The following is a 15,545-nucleotide window of genomic DNA, read 5'->3' on the forward strand; positions in this document are numbered from 1 at the left end:
GTGAAGGGAGAGAATAAGAGGGAGGAGAAGGGTGAGAATGAGAGGGAGAGTGAAATGAGATAATGAGAGGGAGGATGAAGGGAGAGGATGGGAGGGAGAGTGAGGGGGAAGGGAGAATATGAGAGGGAGAGTGAGAAAGTAAGGGTGAAGGAGGAAGAGGGAGAGAGAAGGAAGGTAGAGGGGAGGAGATAGTAGAAGACGGAGAAAGAAGGAGAAAATATGAAAAAGAGAGAAATAAGGAGAAGGAGGAGAGAGAGAGAGAGAGAGAGGAGAGAGAGAGAGAGAGAGAGAGAGAGAGAGAGAGAGAGAGAGAGAGACTTACTCCACAAGAAGCTTACATTTTACGACAGATACTTTAATTACTACTCCCGACACGCCTCTCTCTCTCTCTCTCTCTCTCTCTCTCTCTCTCTCAATTATTCTCTCTCTCTCTCTTTGTTCTTCTCTGTCACTGTCTGTCTGTCACTAATCACTAACACCTGTTCTCTGTTACCAGGTGATGAACGCGCCAGGCTTCCAATCCAGGATGATGTTCACCTCGCCACATCTTCCAATCCTACGTGTATGATTCGCTAATCACAGAGAAAGAGTATCCCTAATTGACTGATCACTGAGAGAGAGCGCGTCCACGATTTGCTGATCGACGACTGTATGTACCATGATTCGCTAATCGACCAGTGTGTGTGTGTGTACAAAGATTCGCTAATCACCAAGAGAACGTCCGTCATGATTGGCTGATCGACGACTATGTACCGTGATTCGCTAATCGACCAGTGTGTATACAAGTTAGTATAAGATTCGCTGATCATTGAGTGAGTATCTATGCTTCGCTAATCCCAATATGTCATTGAAAGTGAATTAAAACACATTAAAAAAACTGAAATAAACCAAATAAAACAGAAATAAACTTAATAAACCAATAAACGAGAGGAATTACAAACGAAGAATTAAAAAAACACGAAAAAACGCTTCACAAAAACACTGAGTGAACGTAATAAAACTCCAAAAAACGCTCCACAACAAAACAAAAACAGTGAACGCAAAAAACAGAAAAAAACACGTTCTAAACCCAGATAAAAAAGAACTTAACATCGTGTGAGAGTAAAAAGAACGCAACAGAACTCTATATACGGATAACACTACATAAAAGAACGCTATAAAACTCTCCATATAGTTAAAACGGAAGAATTCAATCCCTATTTATGTGTGAACGCTGAGAACTTCCATATAAGATAAAAAGAGTTCTGGATATATATAAATGACTACGAGAACGCAGAATAGAACTTAATATCTAGGGAAATATAAAAGCTTGTAAGAATTGTAAACGCAGGAAGAGAACGCTCAAATATCATATACGGATAAAGAGAATATATATATATGAAATTATATATGATGAGAACGCGAGAGAATTCCATTAAATAGCATTACCTTTGAGAACTCCATATATGAAAAACACTTTATATAGAACCTAAGTGAGAACGCCAGAGACAAACAAATACTAAGAACTCCCATAAGAACGCCAAACAAACAAACAAACACACTCAGAACCCCCAGAAAAAGACCCCCCCCCCCCCCGCCCTACCAAGATGGCTAACGTATCACAGTTAATCAGGAGACAAAGTTCCCGCGAGTTATCGGTACAGAAGTCAATAGATCGTTTAGAACTAGAGTTAGAGGCGCGACTGGTGCCAACAACTGAGGAGGTACCAGATTATGGGTCCACTAACCAAGCCTTTGAGAGTACCACCCCTACCACTACCCCCCCTCCTAAGGTAAGGTGTTCATGTTTACCTGTTGGTGTTTAATTAATTATTCATCGAGTTTTTTTTTTTATTTACCTGTCTTATTTGTTGAAGCTTAATTATCTATCTATTAAGCTTTAGTTATCTTTCAAGCCTTAGTTATCTATCTGTCTACCTGTCCTATTGGCTTAATTATCTATCTATCAAACTTTAGTTGTCAATCATTCCTTAATTATATACCTGTCTACCTGTCCTACTACCTGTCCTATCACTGAAGCTCTATCTATCTATTTATCTATCCATCTAGCTGTATTGACCTAAGGTAGCTTCTATAATGACCTAACTTGACCTGTAATAACACCCAATAACCTGTTCTATATTACCCTACAAGTACCACTCTTGACCTGACCTCTATGACCTTCCCCCCACAGGCACCGAAGAAGGGGACGACGAAGGAGGTATTAGCAGCGTTCGAGGGGGAGGAAAGAGAGTCGTGGGATAGTAAGCTACAGTTCCTGCTGGCTACTATAGGGTACGCTGTCGGGTTGGGCAATGTGTGGCGATTCCCTTACCTGGCCCAGAAGAACGGTGGAGGTGAGAGAGAGAGAGAGAGAGAGAGAGATTTCAACACTATTATTATTATTATTCACAATACTATCACTAATCACTTCTTATACTATATACACTGAAAAATGAAGAATACGTTTCATTTGTATGTATGTATATATGGATGAATGTATGTATGTATGTATGTATGAATCTAACTACCCATCCATCACTACAGGAGCGTTTTTAATCCCCTACTTCGTGATGTTGACGTTCTTGGGGTTACCGCTGTTCTACCTGGAGTTGGCGGTGGGTCAGCGTATCAGGAAAGGTGCGCTTGGAGCTTGGCATCAGATCTCACCCAGTCTAGGAGGTGTGGGTATCGCCTCAGCTGTCGTGTCCTTCTCAGTGGCACTCTATTACAACACTGTCATTGCCTGGTGTCTGTATTATCTGTTTCAGGTTAGTTACCCCCTGTACTTTTGGAGATGTGGTACGTTTTCTTAGATTTTTTATTTTTTTACGTTTCCTATGAGTTTTTTCTTGTTATTATGGTGCCAAGTTACTTAAATGCCCCTAACTCACCTATACTTTACCCCAACACACTTTAATTACACCCTAACACACTCCTACACCCATAAACTCACCCACACTTTACCACAACACACTCCAATGCCCCCCAACACACCCAAACCCAAACTAACCTCACATTCTCTCCCCCCCCCAAAAAACAGAGCTTCCAATCACCTCTACCATGGTCAGACTGTCCTCATGCTATTGGAGTCCACGAAGGCAACGACACACACCTAGCCCATGAGTGTGAGAGAGCTGGACCCACGCAGTATTTCTGGTACCGCGACGCCCTGGATATTACCGACGACTGTACGCAGTTTGGAGAGTTTAATTGGAAGATCGCTGGCTGTATGGTTATCGCTTGGCTTATCATATATGTCTGTATCATGAAGGGCATTGTGGCTTCTGGTAAGGTGAGTGGAGATAGTTAGTTTGTTGGAGAGTTAGTTAGTTAGTTAGATAGATAGATAGATAGATAGATAGATAGATAGATAGATAAAGAGAGAGTTAGATAGATAGAAGATAGATAGACAGAGAGAGAGAGAGAGAGAGAGAGAGGCTGTACCATTGTGTGTTTTCCCTAAGGACAGTCTGCCTGTGATTTCCCAGCTGACCCCAGTTCTAATAGACCCCAGTTCTAATAGACCCCAGTTCTAATAGACCCCAGTTCTAATAGACCCCAGTCATAATAGACCCCAGTTCTAATAGACCCCAGTCATAATAGACCCCAGTTCTAATAGACCCCAGTTCTAATAGACCCCAGTCATAATAGACCCCAGTTCTAATAGACCCCAGTCCTAATAGACCCCAGTCCTAATAGACCCCAGTTCTAATAGACCCCAGTTCTAATAGACCCCAGTCCTAATAGACCCCAGTCGTAAAAAGACCCAGAGAAAATAGGCTCCAATTCTAATGATTAAGTTGGGTTAGATTAATTTAAGTTAGGGTAGGTTAGGTTAAGTTAAGAGATTAGATTAAGTTAAGCAAGGTTAAGTTAGGTTAGATTAGGGTAAGTTAAGTTGGGGTCTAATAGGACTGGGGCCCAAGTATATTGATAGATAGATAGATAGATAGATAGATAGATAGATAGAGAGAGAGAGAGAGAGAGAGAGAGAGAGAGAGAGAGAGAGAGAGAGAGAGAGAGAGAGAGAGAGAGAGAGAGAGAGAGAGAGAGAGATCATTTAACCTAACCAAACCATTATAGACGAAGGGTGTTACGTTCCTGACGAAGTGTTCCTCTCCTGCAGGTGGTGTACGTGACGGCGGTGTTCCCTTATCTGGTGTTGATCATCTTCCTCTGTCGGGGCCTCACACTACGGGGTATGTCTGATGGCATCACTCATCTGTTTACACCCAAGGTATGTTACCTGTGCTTATACTAATTTGTTTACACCTGTATTCACTTTGTCGTCACAGCTTAAGTATGATGTTGTTCTCTCAGCTTGAATATGAGCTTGTTATGTCAGCTTAAGTACGACCTTCTCTCAGCTTAAGTATGACCTTCTCTCAGCTTAATTATGAGTTTGTTCTCTTAGCTTAAGTATGAGCTTGGTCTCTCAGTTTAAGTATGACCTTCTCTCAGCATAAGTATGACCTTCCCTCAGCTTAAGTATGACCTTCTCTAAGCTTAATTATAAACTTTATTATCTCAGCTTAAGTACGACCTTCTCCTCCTCCTCTTCCTCGACAGTGGGAGAAGCTTGAGGACCCGGTAGTGTGGCTGGAGGCTGGAACACAGATATTCTTCTCCCTCGGCCTCGCCTTCGGGGGTCTGATCGCCTTCGGGTCATATAATCCCGTGAATAACAACTGCCTGAGGGACGCCGTGTTGGTCTCTATTACCAACTGTTTTACTTCCATGCTGGCCGGTGTGATTGTCTTCTCTATATTAGGTAATGTATTGTTTAGCTTTCTGTCTTCTTTCTTCTGCTTTCTTTCTTTCTTTCTTTCTTTCTTTTCTTTCTTTCTTTCTTCTCTTTTCTTTCTTTCTTTCTTTCTTTTCTTTCTTTCTTTCTTTCTTTCTTTCTTTTCTTTTCTTTCTTTCTTTTCTTTTCTTTCTTTCTTTCTTTCTTTATTTCTTTCTTTATTTCTTTCTTTCTTTCTTTCTTTTGTTTTGACTCCTGTTCTCTTTTCTTGTTGTTGTTGTTCTTCTTCTCCTCATATTCATCCCCCTTCTTCTCCTCCTTTTCTTCCTTCTCCTGCTCCTTCGTCTCTTCGTCTTCTCCTCCTTCTCCCCATTCTCCTCTATGGTAGTTGCCTAGTAAGGCCTACAGAGAGAGAGAGAGAGATAGAGAGAGATGCTTCACCACATCCAATATCTCCCCTACAAGGTCTCAGGCTCACGAGAGATACAAATATATAGATAGTTAGAGAGATACAGAGAGAGACAGAGAGACAGAGAGATAGTTCACCACCTCCACTATTTCCCCCACAGGGTTCAAGGCTCACGAGACCCATGACAGGTGCCTGGCAGAGAGGAACGCCACAGTAGCAGCTCTTCTGGAGGAGGCGCCGCCGGGGGTGGACCTGGCAGACATCATGGCAAGGAACAGTACCCTCCTACCTATCTGTGACCTACAGGAAGAGCTGCAGAAGGTGAGGGTGTTGTGAGTGTGTATGTGTATGTGTGTGTGTGTGTGTGTGTGTGTGTGTGTGTATGTATCATCCCTATGTGTTTATATATGCAAATTATATATACAGAAAGCTATATATGCCCATTTAAAATAACAGACTATATCTCCCACCATCAAAACCTAACCTAACCCTTAACTAACTAATCTCCCTTCACCATTACAGTCAGCAGGAGGGACGGGTCTAGCCTTCATCATCTTCACTGAGGCCATTAACCAGTTCCCCTTCCCACCGCTCTGGGCTGTGTTGTTCTTCCTAATGTTGTTTACCCTCGGTGCTGACTCCCAGTTCGGTACCTTGGAGGGCGTCATCTCATCTCTCATTGATCTTAAAGTCTTGCCTCAACTCAGGAAGGAGGCTGTGTCTGGTGAGTGCTTGAATGGGGAGGGGGGGTGTGTGTGTTTGGGGGTGGGGAAGGTGTGTGTGTGTGGGGTTATGTGTACTGTATATGTGTGTATGTAAACAGTATTAGTAGTAACCTCAAGAACTATAACAATCATTATCACTCAACAGGCTCTGGTGTATGTGTGTATATGTGTGTACTGTATATATGTGTGTATGTGTTTATGTATGTGTGTATATACCAGTAACACTCCTCCTCACCCCCCTCAACAGGTCTGGTGTGTTCCATATGTTTCGTCATCTCGCTAATCTTCTGCCATGGATCAGGTAACTATGTGTTCCAGCTCTTCGACTCCTTCGCTGGCAACATTCCCCTCCTGGTCATCGGTCTCTTTGAGTGTCTCGGGATCTCCTTCATCTACGGGATTAAAAGGTGGGTCTTGTCCGGATTGTAAAGGTGGGTCTTGTCCGGATTGTAGAGGTGGGTCTTGTCCGGATTGTAAAGGTGGGTCTTGTCCGGATATTATAAGTGGGTTTTGTCCGGATTTTGAAGGTGTACTTGGGTGTTTTCCGGATTTTAGAAGTGGGTCTTATCCGGATTTTAAAGGGAGGTTGTGTCCAGATTTCAGTGGGTCGTCTCCAGGGTTAAGAATTGCACAATTACGTTTAAAACTTGAACTTAATCTGATGTTGAACTTAAATGACAAAATCACCAACACTCTCCACTTCACCAAACAGGTTCGCTAGTGACGTAGAACTCATGTGTGGGTCACGGCCCTCACTCTACTGGCTGGTGTGCTGGAAGGTGCTGTCACCAGTCCTCATGGTCACCATCCTCACCGCCTCTATAGTCAAGATGATTGTGGAGGGCAGCACTTACCTGGTGAGAATCTATACGAAATACTGTACCTCTTAATCTATTGTTTACCTGGTGATAATTAACGACCTGGTGTAGTTTTTACCTGGTGAGAAACTATCCCTAAGAGACTAGCTAACTTTTTCTCTATAAACAAGACACCAGGTAAGTTTCTCTCACTTTCTTTCTCAGGCGTGGGACTCAGACAACGGAGAAAGTCTTGAAAGACAGTGGCCGTGGTGGGGATGGGTCGTGGCCTTCCTGCTGGTAATGATACCCCTCATGTGGATACCCATAGTGCCCATAGCTAAGTAAGTCTCTTGTTATGCCATAGTTCAGAGTGCCAAGTGCCCATTTATATTCAATCTAATACCATACCCACAGTACCCAGTGTCAATTATAACATTGTTACATGTTAGGGAAATTAAGGCGATCGAGAATAGTGGTTGACTGCTATTATTTAACATCACTAACAAGTTTTCTATTTATCTTCGTCAGCGCCATCGGGTTCCCACTACTGACGGAGGAGGAGGCAGTGTGTTTCCCGGAGAAGGAGTTGAGGAGTGTACAGGATGTTACCCCACAGAGGTTTACTGCACTGGAGCGAGCACTGCTGTGTCTCTCTGTCTCTACCGAGTCTCTTAACGTGAGTGTCTCTCTCTCTCTCTCTCTCTCTCTCTCTCTCTCTCTCTACTTAACTTTCCTTATGTTTATCATACAGAAATATGATCATATATTATGCATATTGATATAGATAGATAGATAGATAAAAATAGATAGATAGATAGATAGATAAAAATAGATAGACAGATAGAAATAGATAGACAGACAAACATAGACAGATAGATGATAGATAGATAAATAGACAAACAGATAGAGACAGATAGACAGACATACAGACTAAAACATCATCCTCACCTACAGTCAGGAGACGGTGAGGGACAGAACGGACAGGGAGGAGGACGGGTCAACAGTATACCCAGCAACAACTCCCAGCTGCCTCTACTGGGAGCATCTGAGAACACTAACTATATCACCCCCAAGACCTCCAAGAATGCCTCCAAACCCTTCAACGAGACGACCTCCTCCTCCTCCTCCAATAACGCAGCACCATCTACCGGGGGCCGTACAGATCAGTTCCTCAACACCGAGATGGATGATAAACCTCTAACTAGAAGGAAGAGTGAGGAAAGGAATAAGAAGAAGGAGAAGAAAACGAATAGGAAGAGCATGTAGGAGACTTGGTAAATCTAGAGGAGTATCCCATCAAAATATTGTTAGTGTTTTCTTTTTTTTGGGTTAGAAATTTGTTATCGATTGGTATTGTTATTATGACCAATTTTTCTATTTAAGGGCTATTAATTAATTGTTATGGTGTTTTTTGAAGTGTTTATCTGATCAAAAAGGTTATTGATCAAACTATTAGTATTTTTTTTTTAGTGGTTAATGATAAAAAGTAATATTACCCATTTTCTTTTCTTTTTTAGGGATTACTGATTAATGTAATAATCTCCGTTTTCTATTTTAAGAGTAACTTGTTTATTTTTGTATATTTATTTTGTTTTGCTTTTAGGTGTATGAAAAAAAATATAATTCAAAGGTTAATATTATTTAGGGGTTAGTGATGAAATATTAACCCCATTCGTTTATGTTTTTTGCCATAACGTCACTGTGAAAAGTTAATTGTTTGTTATAATGTAAACAATGAGATATTTTTGTGTGTTTTGAGTTGTTTACATGGTCTTATTATGCATGTACACTTTTTTACCTCCACACACACACACACACACACAAACACACACACACACATTATCAGGGCATAAAGTCTCAAAGCTTCCATAAGTTGTACAAATTTCTATAATTTTTAAAGGCATAATCAAACTGAGCTTCCATTAAGACAGTAAAGATGGCGGCGCCTCTAATACTTACCTTTACCTTGAGTTACCTGAGATAATTATGATGATGTTCTATATATTGATGTACTTGGATTACCTGAGGAGCCTCCGGTTAACTTTATTTCACCTGAAGACTAACCACCCAAATGTTAACTTCATCTGATCTAATTTAACTTACGACGATAATTTAACTTAATGGTGATCTAACCTAACCCAATCTAACTTAACCTTATGCTAACCTAACCTAACCTACCCTACTGTAACCAAACCTACCCTGTCCTACCTCATATTCACCTAACCTAACCTACCCTACCCTGTCCTACCTCATATTAACCTAACCTAACCTACCCTACCCTATCCTACCTCATATTAACCTAACCTAACCCCTCTCTCCCCAGGTATAGCATTAGGGTGGTTAATCATCAGGTGAAATAAGGTATGAGGGCTAATTAACAGGTAATCTAAAAATATCACTTTTTTTTATTCAATGATTGTGTATAAAACAAACACACAACAAACAAACATAACGAGTTGAAGAATACTGAAACTTGTGTATAGAATGACAGACAGACAGACAGATAGACGAGCAGACAGACAGACATACAGACAGACATATTTAAATCGCTGTTGTAGACATGTCACTGTAAACAACATTAATAATACTAATAGTTAATGAAGTATATTTTTGTGGAAATGTTGTGATTTAGACAGAAATTAGACATAGAAAACTCGATGCATGTATGTATGTATTTAAGTGAGCTCGTATGTATGTATGTATGTCTGTGTGAGTGCTTCCATTAGATCCTGCCCGAGTATTACATAAGATGGTCAGTGTTGGAGAAGTACCACGAATGTCTGGAAAATTTTTAGCTTCGTGGTCTTGTTCGGGGTAAGCTTTTAACACTGGTTATTTTTCACCTCCCCCCCCCTCCCTTACACAATGTTGTATGTATAAATATGTCTGTTGTCCGCTGTTTGCTGGTTATGTATAATTTTAATGGAATGTCGACATATCACATTCTTTATTATCTCTCTCTCTCTCTCTCTATCTCTCTTTCTCATTAATCTCTGCATTTCCTCTCTTTTTTCTCTTACTTTCTTTTCGTAACTATCTATAAACGTCTCTCTCTCTCTCTCTCTCTCTCTCTCTCTCTCTCTCTCTCTCTCTTATACCTGGACACACCCAAACTCCTCAATCTTGCCTCATATACCTGTACATTATGACAGGTAATTAGCAAGTGTTACCTGTACTTGTGTTGATAATGGCAATACTAACAGGTGTATTACAGGTAAGTTACAGGTGATTAGTGATTGTTACCTGTACTGTATTAATGACAATAGGGTTAGCCATAGTTTTAGTTATAGTTTTAGCCATAGTCTTAGCCATAGTGTTTGAGTCGAAATGCTTCCAGAAATTAGACCTTTTCACAAGTCTTCGTCACGTTGATCAGACATAAGACATAGTGTTTTGTATTACTCATGACTGATCAGACATACTTATAGTGATCAGACAACGTCATACTGATCAGATATCGTTATCAAACACTACTTACAGATGAAGTCTCGTATCATGTCTTCCTCGGGGGTACATCAGCCATATGTCTGTCTGCCTCCCAAAGATTCGAGCTTCACGTCACATCTAAATGACCAATAACACCATATGTCTTCCTGTAATGTCTCAACACCTCCTCTAGTCTTCCCTAGTCATCAGACATAGTTCAAAATATTATTGTACACTGATCAGACATAAAGTCCTGTGCAATGGTCAGACATAATTCGTGGTTCTGTGTAGTAATCAGACATAACTCCAAGCCATGCAGGGAATCGTTCAGACATGGTTATCCAGTCTTCCTGTGTACTAATCAGACACATTTTCAAGTCTTGTTACGTACATAACCTGATCAGACATAGATTCATGTCTTCCTATATACCACTCAGTCATGGTTGATCAAATGAAATCCAGTCTTCTTAATCAATGATCAGACATAATTCCAAGTCTTCCGAATCATTGATCAGACATATGTCTTAAAAGTCTTCCTACAATAATTAGGAGGAAATATTGTATTACGACATTTTTCTGTTAATTGATGAACTGATTTTTTTTTCCCGAGCAGTGATCAGACATTAAACTGATCACACATAATTCCAAGTCTTCCTAGACACTGATCAGACATACTTACCCAATGATCAAGTCTTCCTAACCATTGATCAGACATAATTACCCATTGATCAAGTCTTCCAAACCATTGATCAGCCATAATTACCCATTGATCAGGTCTTCCAAACCATTGATCAGACATAATTACCCATTGATCAAGTCTTCCAAACCATTGATCAGCCATAATTACCCATTGATCAGGTCTTCCAAACCATTGATCAGACATAATTACCCATTGATCAAGTCTTCCAAACCATTGATCAGCCATAATTACCCATTGATCAGGTCTTCCAAACCATTGATCAGACATAATTACCCATTGATCAGACATAATTACCCATTGATCAAGTCTTCCAAACCATTGATCAGACATAATTCCCAGTTGATTAAGTCTTCCTTGAGTCGTGATAAATGAGGTTTAATGATGTCTTCTTATCAGGTGAGACTGATGTCTTTTTCAGGCTTAATAAGAAAATAATATGTATTTAAATCAAGCAGTTTGAGTATGACCTCGTACAAGTAATGGTAGTGGGTGGAGGGTGACCTAGTGACCATGGTACTGGGTGGAGGGTGACCTAGTGACCCATGGCAATCCTTGGAGGGTGACCTAGTGACCCATGGTAATCCTTGGAGGGTGACCTAGTGACCCATGGTAATCCTTGGAGGGTGACCTAGTGACCCATGGTAATCCTTGGAGGGTGGAGGGTGACCTAGTGAGCCACAGTACTCCTTGAGGGCTTCAGTAATTGACTCGAGTGTGAACGAAAACTGACCTATCGATTAAGGTCCACCCATTTTCAGCAGGCCTTAGCAACCGTGGGAGGTCAGACAAACAGATCGGTTGCTAAGGGAATAACATATGTGACAACACCTTTCCAATAGACCACTGAAGCATTATATAAACATCATGGCCACAACAACACTCTTATAAACATCATGGCCACAACAACACTCTTATAAACATCATGGCCACAACAACACCCTTATAAACATCATGGCCATAACAACACCCTTATAAACATCATGGCCACAACAACACCCTTATGAGCATTCGCGTACAACGGCACCCTTATAAACATCATGGCCACAACAACACCGCACGCCCATAAACATGCTTGGCGCAGCAGCTTTCATAAACATCATGGCCCACAACAACACCCTCATAAACGTAAGCGTACAACAACACCACTTATAAACATCATATGGCGCAACACCCTTATAAACATCATGGCCACAACAACGCCCTTATAAACATCATGGCCATAACAAGCACCGCCTCAAACATCATGGCCACAACAACACCCTTACCGGCATGCGCTGGCTTTTGCTGCACCTACTTTATAAACACTTCGCTGCAGCCCGCAGCAGCACGCCGCAAACATCATGGCCCCAACAACACCCTTATGACATCGCTATGGCTACAACAACACCCTTATAAAACAATAGCGGCCATAACAACTTGCCTTATAAGCATCGCGTACAACAACACCCTTATAAACATAAGGCCTGTAACGCCGCTTATAAACATCATGGCCACCACGGCAGCACACCATTATGAAGCATGGCCACAACAACACCCTTATAAACATCATGGCCACAACAACGCCCTTATAAACATCATGGCACGGCAGCGCACTTGCAAACATCATGGCTACAGACAGCACCTATAAATATCATGGCCATAACAACACCATATATTTATCATGGCCACAACAACACCCTTATAAACATCATAGCCATAACAACACCCTTATAAACATCACTGCGGCAACACCATTATAAACATCATGGTACGGCAACACCTCATCGGCGCAACAGCACCCTTATAAACATGGCTAACAGCACCCTTATAAACATCATGGCCACAACAACGCCTGGCATGTGGCCACAGCAACGCCACCGGCATCATGCAGCAGCACTGACCGCAGGCATGGCGGCCTACCGCCTCTACTCAAAACTATCCCCACAACAACACCCTTACTTAAACATCATGGCTGGCAACACCCTTACTCTCAGGCATGTGGCCACAACAACACCCTTATAAACATCATGGCCACAACAACACCCTTATAAACATCATGGCCACAACAACACCCTTATAAACATCATGGCCACAACAACACCCTTATAAACATCATGGCCACAACAACACCCTTATAAACATCATGGCCACAACAACACCCTCATAAACATCATGGCCACAACAACACCCTCATAAACATCATGGCCACAACAACACCCTTATAAACATCATGGCCACAACAACACCCTTATAAACATCATGGCCACAACAACACCCTTATAAACATCATGGCCACAACAACACCCTTATAAACATCATGGCCACAACAACACCCTTATAAACATCATGGCCACAACAACACCCTTATAAACATCATGGCCACAACAACACCCTCATAAACATCATGGCCACAACAACACCCTCATAAACATCATGGCCACCTTACTGACAATACCAGCGTGTCTCAATTAATTATTTATCCACATAATTAAATAAACATCATCAGCTGTTGATTTACCTGACGCCAACACCAAGATGTAAACATTGGCTCACGTGTAATGGGTCCCACTGTCCCGTTTAATGCTGTAGCGAATGGAACCTAATCGATTGGGTCAGTTAGGATACGAATCGAATTGTTTTGAGAGTTCACATTAACGACATTGTCCGTTGTTTGTGTAAATTGCTTGTTTGTTTGTGTAATAAAGAGAAAGGTGGGGTCAAATTCCAGCGTTGATTGGTTAGTTTCTTTGAGAATAGCTGCGACCTCTGACCTTTGACCGCAGTTTTTATGGTGGTTAGGCAGTTCACACAGTAATAGTATTGTCTCTGTTTGTGTGATTGTAAAACAGGAAATATTAGTGTTTGTTTGTTTGTTTATGTGTGTGTGTGTGTGTGTGTGTGTGTGTGTGTGTGTGTGTGTGTGTAATAGCAAGAACAGGCCACCTAGTTTATTTCACCTTAAAATTAACCACCTAACCTAACCTAACCTTACCCTCAAAGATAGCATTAAAGTGTTAAATTATCAGGTGTAATAAGCTAAGAGGGTTAAGGTTAATTTTCACATGATCTAACACCAATATATTAATAGGTGAAAATACCTGGGTCAGCAAAGGTCATCGAGGGTCACCGAGAACTGAACCTCGTAAGGTGAATATTCTAAGAGACTGTAGGTTGGTGCTTGTAATATGAGTCGGTTAGTCAGTCAGTCAGTCAGGGGTAGCATTCATAGAGCTAGTGAACGCAGGTAAATAGGCGATTAATTAAAGAAACGTATATTGCATTCTGGAAATAAATTCTTTGTTAACATCTAGTACTGAACGTGTTGTAAACCTGTACTGAGTGTGTTATGAACCAGAACTGTGGCAGAACCAGTTTCCAGGTTCACAAAGGTTCGTACAGTAAATAATTATCGTAAATTAAAGTGTAATTATGTAATTAACTGGTTGACTTACAATTAATGATTAGATACGTCCACTTAACACCAGTTAGGAGACAAAATTGATGTACTGTTCTTTGATTTTGTCTGATATTAAGTGTCTTAGTAAATTGTTGTTAAGTGAACGTATCTAGTTAAGGTAGAGTCTCAGTGTAATGTTAATGTTATTTTGGTGTTATATCGTAAGTCAAAAAAAAGTTAATTACATTCTTATATCTTAACTCACGATAAATATTTACAGATCTCTGACTTACTAATGTATTATTCATCATTGTGTAAACTTGCTGTTGAATTGTTGAATAGTGTGCTGTATTATGTAAATTACTGTACTGTAAACTTACAGTGAATGTAAACTGTAACTTACGGTGGCTGTAAACCCCCCTTATAAATGTACTGTATGCTGCATATGTGTAAGATACAGTACTGTAAATTGTGCTGTAGTCTATACTGTAAGTGTAACTACTATATAAATACGCTGGTATTAAATATGTACTGCGTGTGTGTCTTGTTTTATTGATGGTTCCTTCACACACACACACACACACACACACACACACACACACACGTTATTTCTTATTGCCCGCCGTGTCTAGAGACGATTTTAGCAATAAGTTCTTTCTGTCTGTCTAAAAAAAAAATTAAATATACATATCTATATCTATATTATAACCTGTACAGGACCCGGAACTATGTATATCTACAGTTTGCATTATGGAGTACTTATACATTAGAATTTATATATGAACACGTGTGTATATAGCCCATAGAGTCTTAATCAAATAAGGTCATCTGTGTTGGCTATAGGAACTGATTCAGCGCATATCAGGATACAGTAACCCCCCTCCCCCCTCCCCCCTCCCCTGTCTCTTTGTATATTTGTTTGTCTGTCTGGTTCTGTCCCCCTCTCTCTCCCTGTCTATCTGTCTGTCTGTCTGTCTGTCTGTCTGTCTGTCTCTCCCCTCTCCTTCTCTCGCTGTTTCTCTGTCTGTCTGTCTGTCTATTTCAGCCCAACCTCTGTCTCTCTCCCTCCCCCCCCCTCTCTCTCTCTCTCACTCCTCACTACCAACCATACCTAGCACAGAACAGAATCCGTGTCTCCTAGGTTAGGACGCCCAAACACCATTAGTTTACCTCGCTTGTCTCATTAAATAGGAAAAAAACGCGCGAAAAATTACGTAATATTTGTTTTTCGTTGTGTCTTTAATCTTGAGTCATCGCTGTAACGAAGCTTCACTATGTAACGAACTTTTCATCGCATATTAATGAATCTTTCTCGGTAAACTAAAGAAATCGCACTGCTAACTAACAAGCCCTTCACTGCAAACGAACAAAAACTTCACCACA

At 40.9% G+C, this 15,545-nt stretch overlaps 1 protein-coding gene across 1 annotated transcript in view; it reads left to right on the forward strand.

Moving 5' to 3' along the window:
- The window catches only part of LOC121862154 (sodium-dependent neutral amino acid transporter B(0)AT3-like), a 13,676-nt gene extending 3,051 nt beyond the window's left edge, over positions 1-10,625 (forward strand). The window contains exons 2-14 of the mRNA XM_042360224.1: positions 497-1,772; positions 2,174-2,336; positions 2,527-2,750; positions 3,023-3,274; positions 4,109-4,219; positions 4,552-4,753; positions 5,296-5,456; positions 5,658-5,859; positions 6,108-6,267; positions 6,573-6,717; positions 6,883-7,001; positions 7,189-7,336; positions 7,615-10,625. Coding sequence (XP_042216158.1) covers positions 1,587-1,772; positions 2,174-2,336; positions 2,527-2,750; positions 3,023-3,274; positions 4,109-4,219; positions 4,552-4,753; positions 5,296-5,456; positions 5,658-5,859; positions 6,108-6,267; positions 6,573-6,717; positions 6,883-7,001; positions 7,189-7,336; positions 7,615-7,926 — 2,385 coding nt within the window. The 5' untranslated portion in view covers positions 497-1,586 and the 3' untranslated portion in view covers positions 7,927-10,625. The remainder of the gene's footprint in view (positions 1-496; positions 1,773-2,173; positions 2,337-2,526; positions 2,751-3,022; positions 3,275-4,108; positions 4,220-4,551; positions 4,754-5,295; positions 5,457-5,657; positions 5,860-6,107; positions 6,268-6,572; positions 6,718-6,882; positions 7,002-7,188; positions 7,337-7,614) is intronic.
- Positions 10,626-15,545: the final 4,920 nt, after the last annotated feature.

The sequence above is a fragment of the Homarus americanus genome, unplaced genomic scaffold, assembly GCF_018991925.1.
Source record: "Homarus americanus isolate GMGI-L3 unplaced genomic scaffold, GMGI_Hamer_2.0 scaffold25013, whole genome shotgun sequence".
Classification (NCBI taxonomy): Eukaryota; Metazoa; Arthropoda; class Malacostraca; order Decapoda; family Nephropidae; genus Homarus; species Homarus americanus.